Raw genomic sequence first — 17,024 nt, forward strand, 5'->3', positions numbered from 1 at the left:
TCCCCTGGGATTATTGTGGTATATACTCTTTCTGCTGGAAAGTTGAAGTGCATTTAATTTGTTAAGCCTATTTAATTACATGCAGCCATTACACTGGGTCCACATGGTATACAACCGAAAGCAAAAAAAGAGCAGGTAGTAAAGAGAAACTGACGCTTTTATCCCTATCTTCCCCTACCGTCTTCCCGGAGGCAGTCACTGTTACTCTTTTTTAATGTTTCCTTCTGGACCTATTTTAGCAAGTACTGCCTCCTGTTAAGGAGTAGAAACCAACTGTAATCCGAAGTGCCTAAAAATCACCTAAAGGCCTTTTAATTAAGCAGTGGTTCATGCTCCTGAATATAATAAACTTAACTGTTTTAGGAAGCAGACAGCTCATTACAGCTTTGAAATTTTTTGGTTTGTTTTGTGTGAGAGAGGAAATGACTTTTGTTCTAGCTAAGCCTCTTAAATAACTCATTTTACTTTGGGAAAATTACCTTCTGGTTACATTTGGGAAAATTTGCTGAGTTGGTAAAGTAAATATATGCCGAGTTGGTAAAGTAAAAACTTAATGTTATAAGATAAGTATCCTTATTTAACATTTAAAATGAAATTTTACGTTTGTACGTTTTATTGCATCATTGTACTTTGTCATGACTAATTTTTATGATGAGAGCAGAGCTATTCTGTTGAATTTCTTGAGGATATATTGTCCTTCTCTCCCTTTTCCCAACAATTATTAGTTGATTTAACTTCAAAACTGTGGATCATCATCGAGTATTACATCCAAGAGAATAATAACAAAATACTTTCAACTGAAATATTATAGAAGTGATATTGATTAAGTGTATTAAAGCATTGTAACTAATCCTGTATGTGTCAGGGACAAAATTCTTTTTTTTTTTCTGTTGAAGTTATTTGCATTTCTTTCACGTCAAAACTTAACAGCAATGATTTAAGTCCTATTTATTATTTGACTCAGCCAGTTATGAAGTGGAACCCCATCCCACTTGAGCCATAAAATGTGTGAGATTTAAGACTAATGCTGCTTTCTGCTTTTTGAATTTACATTTTGGCAATAACTACCTTCTTTGTTCAGTGTTAGAAAAAGTGATCCAGGCTTAACCAAATAAGAAAACTGCCAAGTTCACAGATCAGTCAGTGAAATAAGCCAGAATTAACTGAAAGTCTAGATATTGACTTTACAGAATATGCTAAGGAGAGATTCTGTGGCATTGCAGTTTCTGAGAGACTAAAATTCTTCTACAGTAATAGCTTGTTCTTTGACGGTGATTGATGTGAGAAATTCAGGCTATGGACCTTACCTCCCAGAATTTATAAAACTGGAGTGAAGCCAGCTAGGAGTCATGCATCCTGTCTGATTTTTCCAACTGGCCATCATGCAGTTTGGGCTTTGCCATTTTATTTCAGATTTTTGAGAAACTCTTGGAGTGGATCTAAGTCTTTTTTTTTTTTTTTTTTTAAAGCAAGGATAATGATATTTTTAAGGAAACTTAACATCTATCCATACACACATATACTGAATTTTTTTTTCTTTTTTGGTTGCCCTGTGGCATGTGAGTTCGCGGCCATGGATTGGATCCTAGCCGTAGTTACAACCTAAGCTGCAGCTGCAGCAATGCCAGATGCTTAACCCACTGTGCAGGGCCGGGGATCCAACCTGTGTTCCAGCATTCCCAGACGATGCCAGTGCGGTTGTGCCTGGGAGCTCCTATACGCAATGTTTTCAATAAATCAATTTAGTCATAGTTGAGTTTTTAATGCAGATTTAAAAAATCGTGTCCTGAAACCCTTGGATTATTGGTTGTTATAAGAGCTAGCTCCAGGTACAGTTGGCTGATAAGTCTTAACAATAATGGAAGTTTAGTATCAGGTAGTTGATTTTTAATAAATCATATTTTTATCTTATATTGGACTGAAAAAAAATCTCTGAGGAATAGACTCGGAACATTCTGAGGAGACAAGTGTCAGTGCCATGAGAGTACCTGGCTTGTTCTAGTCACTCACTAAGTATTTGTGGGTTAGGTGGATGGATGAGTGAATGAGATGAGGTGAAATATTTATTGTAATAATAGTAGTGTTAGCAATGGTAGCTAACACTGAGGATTTACTGGGCCCAGTGTGCTAGGTTTTTGGGTGGATGATATTTTAATCTGTGTAATAATGCATGAGATAGGTACTGACTCACTTATCTTCACAGGAGATGGGGAGGCTGGGAAAGATAAGGTAATTAACCTGCCTAAGGCCGCAGACTCTGGCACTCAGACTTAATTTTTGATTCTGTTGCTCAGACTCTCAACTATGCTATGTGATTTCCTGTTTACTAAAGTTTTTCCTCTCACTTGAACATTATTTTTTTTTTTCACACAAATAAGAATTAGTTCTCGAGTTACTGTGTACTAGCCAACAAGTAGAAGACAGCAAAACAAGGTTTGCATGTTGGGGCTTCAGCTGGGCTCACTCATTCGATAAATAATTCACTCCCTTAAACCTCTTGTCTTATAGAGCATGTAATTCAAAGTGGGCTCCTGCTGCTGAAATGAATTTGTTTTTGCCCTTCTTACAAATACAATATTTAGGAGTTGCCTCATAGCCTAGCAGTTAAGGATCTGGTGTTGTCACTGCTGTGGCTCAGGTTTGATCCCTGGTCTGGGAACTTCCACATGCTCTGGGTGCCCCCCAAAACAACAACAACCACAAAAATACAATGTTCAGAACAGAATGAAAGAATAGTGAGTGGTCTGACCCCAGCTGAGGAGGTCCTTCTCTCCTATAGCAGCAGCAGGTGGGACTTGGTGGGGAGGCTGTGGGTTTGAGTTGCTTGAGTTTGCAGCTTGGAGTTCAGATCCATTGAGCTAATGTTATATTTTGAGAGATTTCATTTTCTCTGACATAAATTAGGAAGTGATTGATTCTAAACTCTGGATGTTTTACTCCTGGAGAGGGCAGAGGACTGTACCTGCCTAATGTTATGGGTTCTATAAACCAGTGGTGTCTGAAGTGTGAGGTGTGGTCTGTGAACTGTTTGCTGGCCTGCCTTCGATGAGCATGGGAGTGATACTGAATGTTTAGAAACTTTGACAGCAGTTTAATTTTGCTGTGTAGCTAAGCTTGTGATCTCTAGGCTTGTATTCTCTCTGTCTTTAAAAAAGAGATAGTTTTTAATAAGTAATTTTTTTCTTTGAATAAAGTACCAGTCTGTGATGGACTGGAAAAAAGGGAGTTCTTCACTAGTAGTTTGAGAAACATGTTATAAATGATTTTCATGTTTATTTTAGGTAATAGTATCTTCCTATAGTGAGAGTCTAATAATATTAGAACCCTATCTAAAATAATATTGTGATCACTAAACACTACTAGATTTACTTTTTATTTTTATATTTAGTGGTAAAACATTTTTTTTTTTGTCTTTTTTTTGTTGTTGCTGTTGTTGTTGTTATTGTTGTTGTTGTTGCTATTTCTTTGGCCGCTCCCACGGCATATGGAGGTTCCCAGGCTAGGGGTTGAATCGGAGCTGTAGCCACTGGCATATGGAGGTTCCCAGGCTAGGGGTTGAATCGGAGCTGTAGCCACTGGCCTACGCCAGAGCCACAGCAACGCGGGATCCGAGCCGCGTCTGCAACCTACACCACAGCTCACGGCAACGCCGGATCGTTAACCCACTGAGCAAAGGCAGGGACCGAACCCGCAACCTCGTGGTTCCTAGTCGGATTCGTTAACCACTGCGCCACGACGGGAACTCCGGTAAAACATTTTAAAGTCAGCTTTTCTTTATCTGTGAACTCTAGCAAGATGAACAAGTAGATTCAGTATTTGCTTACTCCAGGTGCATAATACAGGTTTCAACCTCAGAGCATTGCTTATGAACTCATAAAGGAAGGTTAAAAATGATAAATGGTATAGTTTTAACAATTTAAAACTACTTAGGTCCCAAATCATTTAAGCTGGGCTTTCAACAGATCCTTTTTATGTGTATTACAGAGACAGTGGGAAACCTGCTGCTTTTCCTGGTGAAGATTTATCTCCATAAGTTTGCACAAAGTTTGAATTAATATTTTGCTGATTTATAATTGGCTTAGGTTAGGCTTCTCTTAAACAGATCTCTCTGCTTGTTGAAAAGCAGTCTGTATATCCAGAAGTTACCTCTTTTCACCTTGATGGTGTGTACATATGTGTATTTTTTAGTAATTTGTGTATACGTGTGCAGTGACATCTGTGAATTGAGTTGAAAAGTAACCATATCAACAAGAGATTAGAATTTAAAGTCGGCAGGTGCGTAGGCTTAAAAGTGTGTGGATTTTTTTCTTTCTCTCCTTTCAAAGCCACTTAACTGTGCTTCATTCGGTCCATATATTTTTTTAATATACCCAAAAGAACATGCTAAAATCAAGATATATTGTGTCCACATCATTCTCTCAACTCAGTAGCACCCTCAGAAAAGGAAATTAGTTTGTTCTTCTTCGTGTAACACCATGCAGTGAATTGCAGTGATTGCTGTATTTTAAAATCTTTTCCTTAATTTTTTCATTTGATGTTTTTTCAATTAAAAACAAATACATGCTTATTATAACTAGGTAAATAACAGAGATTCATAAAAGAAAATGTAGGTCCTTCCACACCATTGTTGTTCATACAAATGTAGATGCACAATTGCATGTATGTAGTAAATTTTTATTACTACTTAATTTTTAAAACTATAACCTTTGGTGTGTGATGGGCCTTTGGGAATCTGACAAATAACATGGACCTTTTTTCCCAAGAAAGCATAGGCATAAAATATTGTATATGATTTTAAGAGGTTCTTAGATCACTTCAAGTTTATTTGTAGCCTTCCAGTTTGAATGTTTGCTTGTAGAGCTTATACACTTTGAAAAGTATACTTGTTAATGTAGAATTTTGAGTAGCATGGATTTTTTTTTTTTCCTTTTGTCTTTTTAGGGCCACACCCATGGCATGTGGAGATTCCCAGGCTAGAGGTCCAATCAGAGCTGTAACTGCTGGCCTATGCCACAGCAACACTGGATCTGAGCTGCCTCTGCGACCTACACACAGCTCACGGCAATGCTGGATTCTTAACCCGCTGATTGAGGCCAGGGATTGAACCCGCAACCTCATGGTTCCTTGGATTCATTTCTGCTGCGCCATGACGGGAAGTCCTGGATTTTTTTTTAAACCATGTTTTTTTTGGGGGGGGGGGTGTGTGTATGCGTCTATTTGTAAATATTTAAACTTCTCCTTTCTAAGAATGTATATTTATGTATGACTGGGTTACTTTGCTGTACAGCAGAAATTGACAGCTATAATAAAAATTCAAAACAGAAACCGAAATTCATGCAATTTCTGGTGAATTGGTTTTACATAAACATTTTTTCTAGCTAACAAATTATCTATTAATCTTGTTAAATTCCAAAACAGTTTAAAAGAAATATTCTAAATGTTATACTTCTTTGACTTCTTAAATAGTGGTTTGATGTATTTTTTATTACTTAGGCTTATTATAAACTTGAGTTTTTAGATTTATTTATTTATTTTTTATCTTTTTGGCCACACCCATGGTATGGGGAATTTCCTGGGTCAGGGATCAAACCTGCGCCTTAACAGCAACCCAAAACCACTGTGACAATGCTGGATCCTTAACCGACTGCACCACAGAGAACTCCAAATTTGAGTTTATGTATACATATATAAAATGAAAATTAGTCACTATAATCTGGTATTTAATCTGCTCTTAATCTAGTTCCTTGGACTTTATAGCATTTAAGTCAATCTTTTTATTTATTTATTTTGACCACACGTTAAGAGTAAAGAGGGGGGGAGTTGAAGTACTTCATATTGGTATATTGCAAAGCCTGAAAGTTCCAGATACATTTATTTCCTAGTTTACTTTTTAACTCAATTTTGCTGCCTTTTGGGGTGGTAACTTGGTAGACATGTTTACCAGCTAAAGATTAACCTTGATACTAGAGTATTGTAAATATTGCTGATTATAAAAGCCATGGCAAACCTTTCCTGAAAGGATTTTATTTATATATTGTTTCATAATTCAGCAAAAAATGATATGAAATCGTTAGTTTTGAATTAAGTAATGGGATCTTTAGACATAACTGTTTCTGCCAGGAGATTGAGTTAAATAAATAATAAACATGAAAGTGTACTATGCCCACTCTACTGTTCATCCATATTTAGGCTTTTTTGTTCCTTTAAAATACAACTTGTATACTTTTTGAAAAGCAAGTATCAGTGCTTTAAAAAAACTGGTATTTAAAATCCATAGTTGGCAAATATTCTCTTCACCTATTCTTCATACAGCTGGCTGACTGCTTTTTCTTTAGCTCTCTGCTCAGGTGTCATCTCAGATCACCCTAGGTTGATGGTACATTTCCCTATTTGTTTTCGTCATAGTGCTTTTGACAGTCTGTAAGCATGTTAACTTTCTTAATTGTTATTCTAAAATAGTGGCTCCTAAAGTGTGAGAATCCCCAACACTCTTTTAGAAGGTCTCTGAGATCTAAACTGCTATCAAAATAATAATTAAACATTATCATTTCTACTTTTATTCTTTCATGAGTGTTTAATGGAGTTTTCCAAATGCTACATGATGTCTTATTTGTAAAAGATTGAATGCAGAAGCAGATAGGAGAATCCAGTTGTCTTATATTAAACATTAATAGGATTTACAGAAATATGTCATTCTTCTATCTTGATTAAAACCTCTTTTTAAAAATGTAAATATTTAACAGAAATATGAAACAATATGTCAGTTTTGTATCCTTATTAAGTTTTATCTTTTGGAGAATAGTTATTTTTCATAAAGGTATAATTTGTTAGTTTGTGATGCATTTCATTTAAGTGAATAAAATATTTTGAATGTTTTTTGGTTTGAATTTTTACTATGTAAATATGCATGTAAAAATTTTTTGGGGGTCCACAGTAATTTTTAAGAGTATTAGAGGGGCCTTTTGACCAAAAAGCTTTGAGAATTGGCATTCTAAAATATAAGCACCATGAAAGTAAAGACCTTATGTGTTTAATGTAGTCGAATATTCACAGGGCCTGGCAGATGTATAACTGGCCTGTAGAAGTCACTCAACAAATAACCTAGGTGAATGGATTAATGAGTGAACCAAAGAAACTGAAAATAGCAGAATTCTGGTGATTCTTTGCAGAGCTTCCAAGTTTTTCTGTAATATCTGGTCCTTGCAGACATCATATTTGATAGAAAATTACTGTAATTCACCAGAAAGCATAATCTTTATTTTGGCCAGATTTAAATTGTCCCTTGGTGCAGAATTGAAAGTTTTTGATGTGATCTTGATAGAGAGTTATTAGAGATACCTCTAAATGTTCCTTTCCCGGAAAGATGAAAGATTTTACCCATCATTCTTATTAACTAATTCAGAGTTTAGGTTGATTGACTTCTGGTGTAGTTTATTTATTTGGATATTTTAGATTATTATATAATATTTTGTGCTACGGCATTGAGAATACTTAATGTCTTGGAAGTTAAATTCTTTTCTGCCTTTAGCCTCTGGACAAAGTTAGGTTTTCTTTTTTTTTTTTTTTTTTTTTTTGTCTTTTTGCTATTTCTTGGGCCGCCCCTGCGGCATATGGAGGTTCCCAGGCTAGGGGTCGAATCGGAGCCATAGCCACCGGCCTACGCCAGAGCCATAGCAACGCGGGATCCGAGCCACGTCTGCAACCTACACCACAGCTCACGGCAACGCCGGATTGTTAACCCACTGAGCAAGGGTAGGGACGGAACCTGCAACCTCATGGTTCCTAGTCGGATTCATTAACCACTGCGCCACGACGGGAACTCCGTTTTTCATTTTTTTTTAAATGCGAGGCGCTTAAATAGTATCTTGTTCTTTGGAGATTACAAATAGTCTGCTTCTGCTTTTTCATATTGTCTGGTCTGAATAATAAACAATAGTAGGAAAAAAATGATTCCTTTTGGATACTTTCAGCAGACAGCAAACCTGGTCTTGCAGGTTGGGATTCTTTGCTAAGCTCTGCCTGTTCCAAGAATATATGCAAACCTTAGAAAGCTAGGAGATGCTTCTAGGACTGCTCATCTAGCCCACGAACATTACTTACTGTGCAGAGTACATCTAGGAGGTGAAAAAGCATTTAGACCCAGAGCATGGGGAAGGTATAGAAAAATTTGATAATTTAGAGTTCTGCTGGCCAGTTTGTTTTTGTCCTTTCAGGCATAATTTATAGAAGAATCTTCATTTACCCTCTAATTTATGGGATAAAGGGACCTGGTCAGCACTAGTTCATAAATAGTCACAAATATGGGGCCAAGCCGTAAAGAATAAGTCTTACTCTGCTCCAAATACTTGAATGCTTGCTTCTCAGATGGACTGCTCACATTTCTTTTCCTTTTATTTCTTTACTGTAGAGAGCCTTCCAAGTGGAGCTTGAATTTCTCTTTATGCTTTTATAAGTAAAAAGTTCATTTTTGGGCCTGTGGTTCTCAGTGTACTCACTTTTCAGCCACACAGGCATTCTTTTTTTTTTTTTTTTTTTTTTTTTTTTTTTGTCTTTTTGCCTTTTCTAGGGCCGCTCCTGCAGCATATGGAGGTTCCCAGGCTAGGGGTCTAATCGGAACTGTAGCCACTGGCCTACGCCAGAGCCACAGCAGCTCGGGATCCGAGCCATCTCTGCGACCTGCACCACAGCTCATGGCAACGCCGGATCCTTAACCCACTGAGCAAGGTCAGGGATCAAACCCGCAACCTCAAGGTTCCTAGTTGGATTCATTAACCACTGCGCCACGATGGGAACTCCAGCACAGGCATTCTTAAAACAGGAAAGGAAACTTTTGGCTTAATCATTCGTGTGCATTGCAGTCATCCAAGGAGTTAAAACAAAAAAGGAAAGCTGGTCCATACTACATTAAAGGTTAGAAGGAAGTAAGATGATAGAATCACCCAGACAATCTAAAAACAATAATAGAAGCCAAAATCCCCCCAAAAGAAAGAAAAAGGAAAGCTCCCCTCTTTCCAGCCCAGATTAACTAACTCATTTTCAGGGTTAAGCATTAGTGTTTTATTATTATTTTTTCTTTTTTGGATGCCCCATGGAATATGGAGTTCTTGGGAGCAGGGATCAGATCAGAGCCACATTTGTGACCTATGCAGCAAAGCTGGATCCTTAACACACTATGCTGGGTTGGAGATTGAATCTGCATCTCAGTGCTGCAGCGATGCCGCTGATACCATTACACCATAGCAGGAACTCCTAGGCATCAGTATTTAAAAAATACTGATGACTATAATACGTTGTCAAGATGAAGACTTCTTTTCATGTTTTTAAAAAAAGCACCCTCCCCCCCACCCCCGATCATTTTGATGTGCCGAGAACAAGAAATACAGAGCTAGCTCCTGAGTATTTGAGGTCGTTTGTGACACTTATAAACAAAATGTAATAGAGGAGTATGTTTTTGTTTTGGAGAGCTATTAAGCTTCCCATGTATCTTGTTTCGAAGAGTAAGACAGGGAGCATGACATCAGTAAACAGAATTAATGAAAAGTATGTCAGCACTGTTTTATGGACAGAGGCATATATGGTTGGTTGGAGGAGAGAAAATGAAAGGCCAGTAAGCATGCCTAAAACAGGACTTGTGTGGTGGAACATTCCCATCTTGTGGTTTGTGAGGACAGTGCTGCTAAAGATAAAGAGCTGAATTGCATTCTTGCAACCATTGGCAGTTTCCTGTTCATGCTACTTGACTTCTTGTGATCAGGGTACAAAAAAATGTGACGACCAGCACCATTCCCCCAATCTTTTTGCTGCTTGACCCAGTAAATCCTTCAGTGAATTTTTCTTACTGCAATGCAGAAGCCCTGCTTCTACAACTTAGTTATAGAGACTTCTTCCAGAGCTCTTGGCCACTGTATTCAGCTTGGTTATGAAAAACACCTTTGGAGCCTTAAGTCACTAGGTTATTGTGAAGTAATTAAATGTACCTTGGAATCAGTAGTCAGATCACACATCCCTGATTTAATAAATCAATGTCAGATTATATGTTACCTCCTCTGTAAAATAGGGAAATAGTGTTAGAGACTGACGAGTGATTATGAGGATTAAATGAGTAATTGCATGTGAGACATTTAGTGGAGTGCTTGACATATGAGTGATTGGTAAGTGTTTACCATCCATTCCTTTAGCAAATATAATTTGAGTCTCTTTTATGTGCTAATACCTGTGTTGGGTGGGTGTTGAAGATGTGGAGATTAAAACATCCCTTCATTTTTACAGGGGGAGGCCATGAGCAGAAAATGGATTGTCTTAATTCTAAATACCAGTAATCTATGTAATGTTCTTATAAGATACAGAAAAGTTCTTGGTTATTTATGTAGAATATCAAAAGCCTTTATGGCCCTTGGTTACTTCTGACAGGAATTTCCATTTGACATCTAAATGAGCATACTCTGAAGTTGGTAATGCAATTCTAGTACATTATTTTTTGAATCAGGAATTGAGATTTCATTGCATATGTAGGAAATGGAAGTCTATATAAAATGTCAAAGTGAAGAATGAGTCTGCTTAGTTTTTATAAAGTTTTTTTCTAAATCTTTTGTATCATCAAATTTTATTAAGTTGGCAAGGTCGTAAATACTAGAATTGAAAAGTATTTTAGTCATCACCAGTCATTTCCTAAAGGCTTACTATTTTGGATAGCTGTAAGTGCTAGAAAAAATTCATCCTTAAAGTTGAGACTTTCTTTCTTGAAACTATCTCCTGTGGTCCTCAGTTTGCCTTTCAAAGTAAGACACATCCTTTAGAAGGTGCTCTTTGTGATTGTCCCTAGTCTGGAGAGAGATTTGAATTCATTGAACTGGTTCTCATCCTAGGGTTTTAAGGTTGCTCTCTTATAATTAGTCCTTTCCGGGTACATTTAATCACATTGATTGTCTTTAGCAGATAGTTAAACCACTGTGCTTTCTCACTGCTCAGTTGAGTACTGTTAACTGGTCATCAGAGAGAACTGGATATAACAGATTAGCGATGCTGAAAAGAGTGAGATGATAATTTCTCTTACTTGGAGTACTTATGTGAATGCTATGTAAATTGTATTGATTCTTGGGACAGGTGTTACAGGCCTCTGCACTGTTTGGTTAATTTCCCGCAATCCCTTTGCAGTCCCCTTTCCTTAGAGTTTAGACAGTGTTTCAGTGTAAGATTTTTTTGAATTATGCTGCTTCTTTTTTTTTGAGGGTTTGAACCTGCGTCCTCATGGATGCTAGTCAGATTCATTAACCACTGAGCCACGAAGGGAACTCCCCTCATTCCTATTTTATTTGTTAAAGGAAGTAAGGAAAGGCCTAACTTTTTGTGAAACTGTGTCAGTTACTAATTATCAGTACTCTTTCTGCATACTTAGGAACCAGCTGTTGAAGAGTCAGTTCTAGAATTTGTGCAGAGATCTGCATAAAACTCGGATGTCCTCTAACATCTCTTATTTACTTTGGTTCAGTGATCTCATAAATGGAGATAAGTATTCAGGAAACTAGATAATCTAGGCAGGTTGGTAGATGTGTTTGTAGTAATTCTTTACCAGTTTTGTTTATCACTTCTTAGTCATCCATGTTTCTTCCATTTTTTTAAGTGTGAAACTGATTGTCTTTGGCAGAGTTGAGTTGAGTAGGATTTAAATAGTTCTGCTTTCTTTTTATTGACAAAGTCGATAGAGGTGATTATCGAACATTTATTACATGGCAGCCCCTCTGTGAAGTATTTACTGTACATTTTCTCTCTCTCTCTCTTTTTATTTTTTTTATTAATTTTTTTTTAAATTTTCTGCTTTTTAGGGCCGCACCTGAGGGATATGGAGATTCCCAGGGTAGGGGTCCAGTTGGAGCTACAGCTGCCAGCCTATGCCACAGCCACAGCAACATAGGATCCAAGCCGTGTCTGTGACCTGCACCACAGCTCACAGCAACGCCAGATCCTTAACCCACTGAGTGAGGCCAGGGATTGAACGCACAACCTCATGGTTCCTAGTCCGATGCATTTCTGCTGCGCCACAAGGGAAACTCCCATTTTCTCGTTTTTGATAGTGTCAGTAATGCTATGAAACAGCTCCATTTTGCAAGTTAGAAATCTAAGACTTAGGAAGATTAAATGCCTTTCCCAAGGTCACAGCTAATGAATGCTAGAGCGTGAACTCATTGCTATACCTGCATGACTTTTTAAGCCCGTTTTGTGCCTTTCAGGAGGTGGAGAGGTTTTTTTAATTAAGAATGTGTAAAGTTTGTGCATTTTTTTCTATGTCCCAGTACTGAAGGTCGGCCAGTCTTAACAGTTGATGTCCTTCCATGTCAAGTTCTTTTCCTTGCTGACAGCTTGCTATCCTTAGGGGGTCTGGATCTTATTGGTATACAGTCTTTTGGGGCCTGTTCATCAGAGCCTTTGCATCATGTTTATTACCAGGGATGGTTTAATTATTAAACTACTGATATGAAAATCATCTCCTTGTATGCATACAAGCTTTGGAGTTTCGCTTAGTTTAAATCTTGGCTCTGCCACTTCCTGGATGTGTAATCTTTAATAGTCTTTTACTTAATTTCTCTCTGCTTCAGTTTTCTTATTTGTAAAATGAGTATAATAATGCCTTTCTTCTAAGGTAGTTGTGAGACTCACGCGATTTGATAATACATGTAGAATAATTAGACTGTTGCCTGGCACATAATGTTCAATAATTTTAACCTTTGTTAATAACTGGTTGCTGATGATTGATTTCTGTCAATAATGTATTTGTTTTAAATGAAATGCTCATCAGTAAAATGCTAATTATCATTTTGTTGTTAGATTTATTTTTCCCTCAGAGGGAAATTTTCCATTATATTTTAGACTGGGTTACCCTTTAGTGTTCAGGCCATGGGCTTGTACTGAATAATACATACTATGTGCCAAGTATTATTCAGAGCCCTTTTAATATATTAACCTCATGTTGAAGGAATTATTATTAATCATTACTGTTACTGTGAAATTAAATTAATTGCCTGTTCAGTCATGTAGTATTACCTCTTTATCTTTATGGAAATATTAAAGGAGAGAGTAATATAAGAACTGGCTATTCTGTTAGAGGTTATTTGGTGTATCTGTGTTCTTTGATACCAAGCAGCTTCTTCTTGGGTACATGTGTATTCCTGTTGTGGCGTCCTCTGACTCTTGAGATGCTCTGTTCAGGAGCCATCTTGAGGTGTTGCTCTTAGGTGTTGAGATAATTGAGGTCTTCATCTCTGTATCTTCTTAATACTTTTATCATCTGTGGCAGGAAATTATCTTCCTATTGATAAAGGATACCGGATCACTTTCTGTTTTAAGGATGCAGGATCACTTTCTGTAGTAACTTCAGGTTGAGGTGACGTTGTTTGGTTTGACTGAAGGAACTCTTGGTTGTCAGACCTTTGGGGAGCCTTGACCTGAAGGTTATGAATGCTGTATGTGCTCATTTCTGATTTATCTTCAAATTCTAAGAGTTTCAGATGTACGTTTAGACTGTGTAAGACTATTATTTATATAAGGGTAAAGGAAATGATTTGTAAGAAATTTGGTTAGTCCTATTATATAATTTTGTGGTTTTGCAAACCTGCCAGTAGTGTATTCTTTCTTTGAAATAAAGGAAGTGTAAACTGTGATAATGGTGTTTAAGCTCCTTTCTCTATTTTCTTTTAGGTGGTCTTGAAGATTATCAAACATTACCAAGAAGAAGGACAAGGAACTGAGGTGGTTCAAGGAGTGCTTTTGGGCCTTGTTGTAGAAGATCGACTTGAAATTACCAACTGCTTTCCTTTTCCCCAGCACACAGAAGATGATGCTGACTTTGATGAAGGTAAGGGTACTCATCTTTACTGTGTCTTTGCAGTGCACGCAGGTGATTATTAATCCACTTCTCACCATAACCTTTGATAATCTGTTTTTGGGAGTCTGTCAGTTTGGCCTAGTTCTAGTTTTTTAAAAACAACAACAAAACAAACAAATTCTCTGAAATGAGGATTTATTATCGAATATTTCATTAGTTTGACTAATTCCAGTTAGTTGGAATTTGTGATTCTGATTGTAATAAATTAGGAGCTGTGCTGATATTAATTTTTCCACTGTGAAATCAGCTTGCCAGATATATTGTGAAGGACACAGATAGTCAATATATCCAACACCCATTTTCTTCTATAGTATTTTGACTTGCTGTTTAAACAGAGATGAGTTGAGCTATCTACTTTAGAAAGAAAACACTCCTTAAGCTTTTCAGGATCATTTTATTCTGTGTTATAGGAATATTGCTTTGTTAGCAAAGGCTAATACTAATTAAAAGCTCATCCCAAAGGATTTAAAAAGAAAATCTGGTTGAAAATAATTTCTGGCGTTCTCGTCATGGCTCAATGGAAACAAATCTGACTAGTATCCATGAGGACGCAGGTTCGATCCTTGGCCTTGCTCAGTGGGTTAAGGATCTGGTGTTTCTGTGAGCTGTGGTGTAGGTCGCAGAAGTGGCTTGGTTCCCGCCTTGCTGTGGCTGTGGTGTAGGCCAGCGGCTATAGCTCTGATTGGACCCCTACCCTGGGAACCTCCATATGCCATGGGTGTGGCCCTAAAAAGACAAAAAAGAAAAAAAAGAAAATAATTTTTCACTTGTCTGAATTCTCAGAACTCATTCTGTATATTTATTTTTTATGGTAAGTAAAACATGGTAACATAAAATTTATCATCTTAATTCTTTTTAAGTGTACAGTAGTGTTAAACTTTATGCCTGTTGTTGTGCATCAGAACATTAAAACTCTGGTTTTGCAAAAACTGAAACTGTATCCATTGACCAGCTCCTTTCCTTTCCACCTCCCTAGCCTCTGGCAGCTACCATTCTACTTTCTGAGAGTTTGATTACTTTAGATACCTTGTATAAGTGGAATCATGCAATGTTTGTTTTTCTGTGACTGACTTATTTCACTAAGCTTGAATGCCCTCAAGGTTCATTCATGTTGTAGCATATAGCAGGATTTCCTTTTTTAAGGCTGTGTAATATTCCTCTGTATGTATATACTATATTTTTTCCATTCATTCATTGTTGGATATTTAGATTATTTTTTACCTCTTGGTTACTCTGAGTAATGCTGCAGATATTTCTGTAAGATCTTGTTTTCAGTTCTCTTGGACACATAATCTCATCAGAAGTAAGATTTGCCAGATCATATTATAATTTTATATTTCATTTTTTGAAGAACTTTCATATTTTCGACAGTCACTCCACCAGTTTACATTCCTATCAGCAATGCACAAGGGTTCCTTTCTCTCTATTCTTGCCAACATTTGTTATTTGTTTTATCGATGATAACCGTTCTGACAGGTGTGAGGTCATCTCTCATTATAATTTTCATTTGTATTTCTCTGATGATTAATGATGTTGAACATTTCTTTATGTGCTTGTTGGCCATTTTTATGTTTTCTTTAGAAGGAGAAATGTCTGTTCAAGTCTTTCAGTCATTTTTTATAATTTTCTTTTTGGTGGAAGGAGTGCTTTTATATATTCTGGATATTATTAACTCCTTATCCTATATATGGCTTGCAAATATTTTATTCCAGTCCATAGGTTACCTTTTCACTCTTGATTGTTTCTTTGTTGTGCAGAAGCTTCTTAGTTTAATACAGTTCAACTTGTCTATTTTTGCTTTTGTTGCTTGTGCTTTTGGTATAATATCCAAGAAAACATTGTGAAGACCAGTGTTGTGAAGTTTCTTTCCTGTATTTTTTTAAGAGGAATTTTATGCCAGTACCATACCCTTGATTATTGTTGCTTTATAATATGTTTTGGAATCAAGAAGTGTGAGGTCTCTAACTTTGTTTTTCTTTTCAAGATTATTTTGGCTATTTAGGGGCATTTGGGATTCCATATGAATTTTAGTTTTTTTTTTTCCTATTTCTGCAAAAAAAATGCCATTGGGATTTTGATAGGGACTGCTTTGACTCTCTAGATCACATTGGATAGTATGGACATTTTAACAATATTAAATCTTCTGATCCATGAACATGGGATAGATGTCTTTCCACTTCTGTTGTATTTACTTTCTTTCAGCAGTGTTTTAAAGTTTTCAGGGTACAAGTGTTTCGCCACATTGGTTAAATTTTTTTGTTAAGTATTTTATTCTTTTTGATTCTATTATAGATTGTTTTTAAATTTCCTTTTTATCATTCACTTTTTATATAATTTTTAATTGATCACTTTTAACTTTGATAAACGTTTATCTCATTTGACTTCACATCCTCATAGTACCTTGGACATAAAATAACACAAAGTACATTTCTTATTAAGCTTTGTATTTTGATATTGCAGTTTGGTCTACAAATATTTTTTTCATTAAAGCCATACTTCTAGAAACTAACCAAGGCTATTTTATCCTAGGCATCTAAGTATATGCATTTTTAAAAAACTTTTGTGCAGTATGCAGTGTATTTTATTTTAAACCAGCCAGGATCTCCCTATTTTGTCTGAACTTCTATAGTATTAATATTAAATATGTGTACACAGGATTAAGCTTGGAATTCCTCTTCTTTCCATTCTGATAGTATTAGGATATCTCTGTTCCCATATTCAGCAGTACATTTAGAGATGCTCACTTATAATTCAGTGATAACTATTTTCAATCTAGAAGACTAGAGCAGTCCAGGGATTGTTAGCCCAGTTTCTTTGATTTTGTTTGAGGTGACTTATTTCAGTTTCCTGGTTAGTGGCACGGTTATTTAGTACAGTCCATTTCTGAACAGTTTACCTTGTCATGCAGTCTTCTCAGGTAATTAATTTTGTTTTATAAAACTCAATATAAAGTATGAACAAGAAATAATGTTTAGTGCAGTTGTGATAGGTGAACAAAGCAAAATGTCTTTTTAGATCTTGATCATTGGAAGCCAGCTTATCTTATGGAATAGAGGTAATTGACCTGTATGCTGTTTCATTAACATGTGATTTCAGAAGTTCATTAAAACATGTTTTTGTAACACTAAGAAGAGATTGCTGTTTA

The 17,024-nt window shown here is 36.4% G+C and overlaps 1 protein-coding gene across 2 annotated transcripts in view; it reads left to right on the top strand.

Moving 5' to 3' along the window:
• EIF3H (eukaryotic translation initiation factor 3 subunit H) overlaps positions 1–17,024 on the top strand; it is a 98,658-nt gene that overhangs the window by 11,155 nt on the left and 70,479 nt on the right. Inside the window, exons 2-3 of one of the 2 annotated variants that reach the window (XM_005662892.2) lie at positions 13,693–13,743; positions 13,819–13,849. In XM_005662892.2, coding sequence (XP_005662949.1) covers positions 13,693–13,743; positions 13,819–13,849 — 82 coding nt within the window. Of the gene's footprint in view, positions 1–13,692; positions 13,850–17,024 lie in introns of both variants that reach the window. The other variant, XM_003125515.5, reaches the window with a different exon arrangement.

This window comes from Sus scrofa, chromosome 4, assembly GCF_000003025.6.
Source record: "Sus scrofa isolate TJ Tabasco breed Duroc chromosome 4, Sscrofa11.1, whole genome shotgun sequence".
Taxonomy (NCBI): domain Eukaryota; kingdom Metazoa; phylum Chordata; class Mammalia; order Artiodactyla; family Suidae; genus Sus; species Sus scrofa.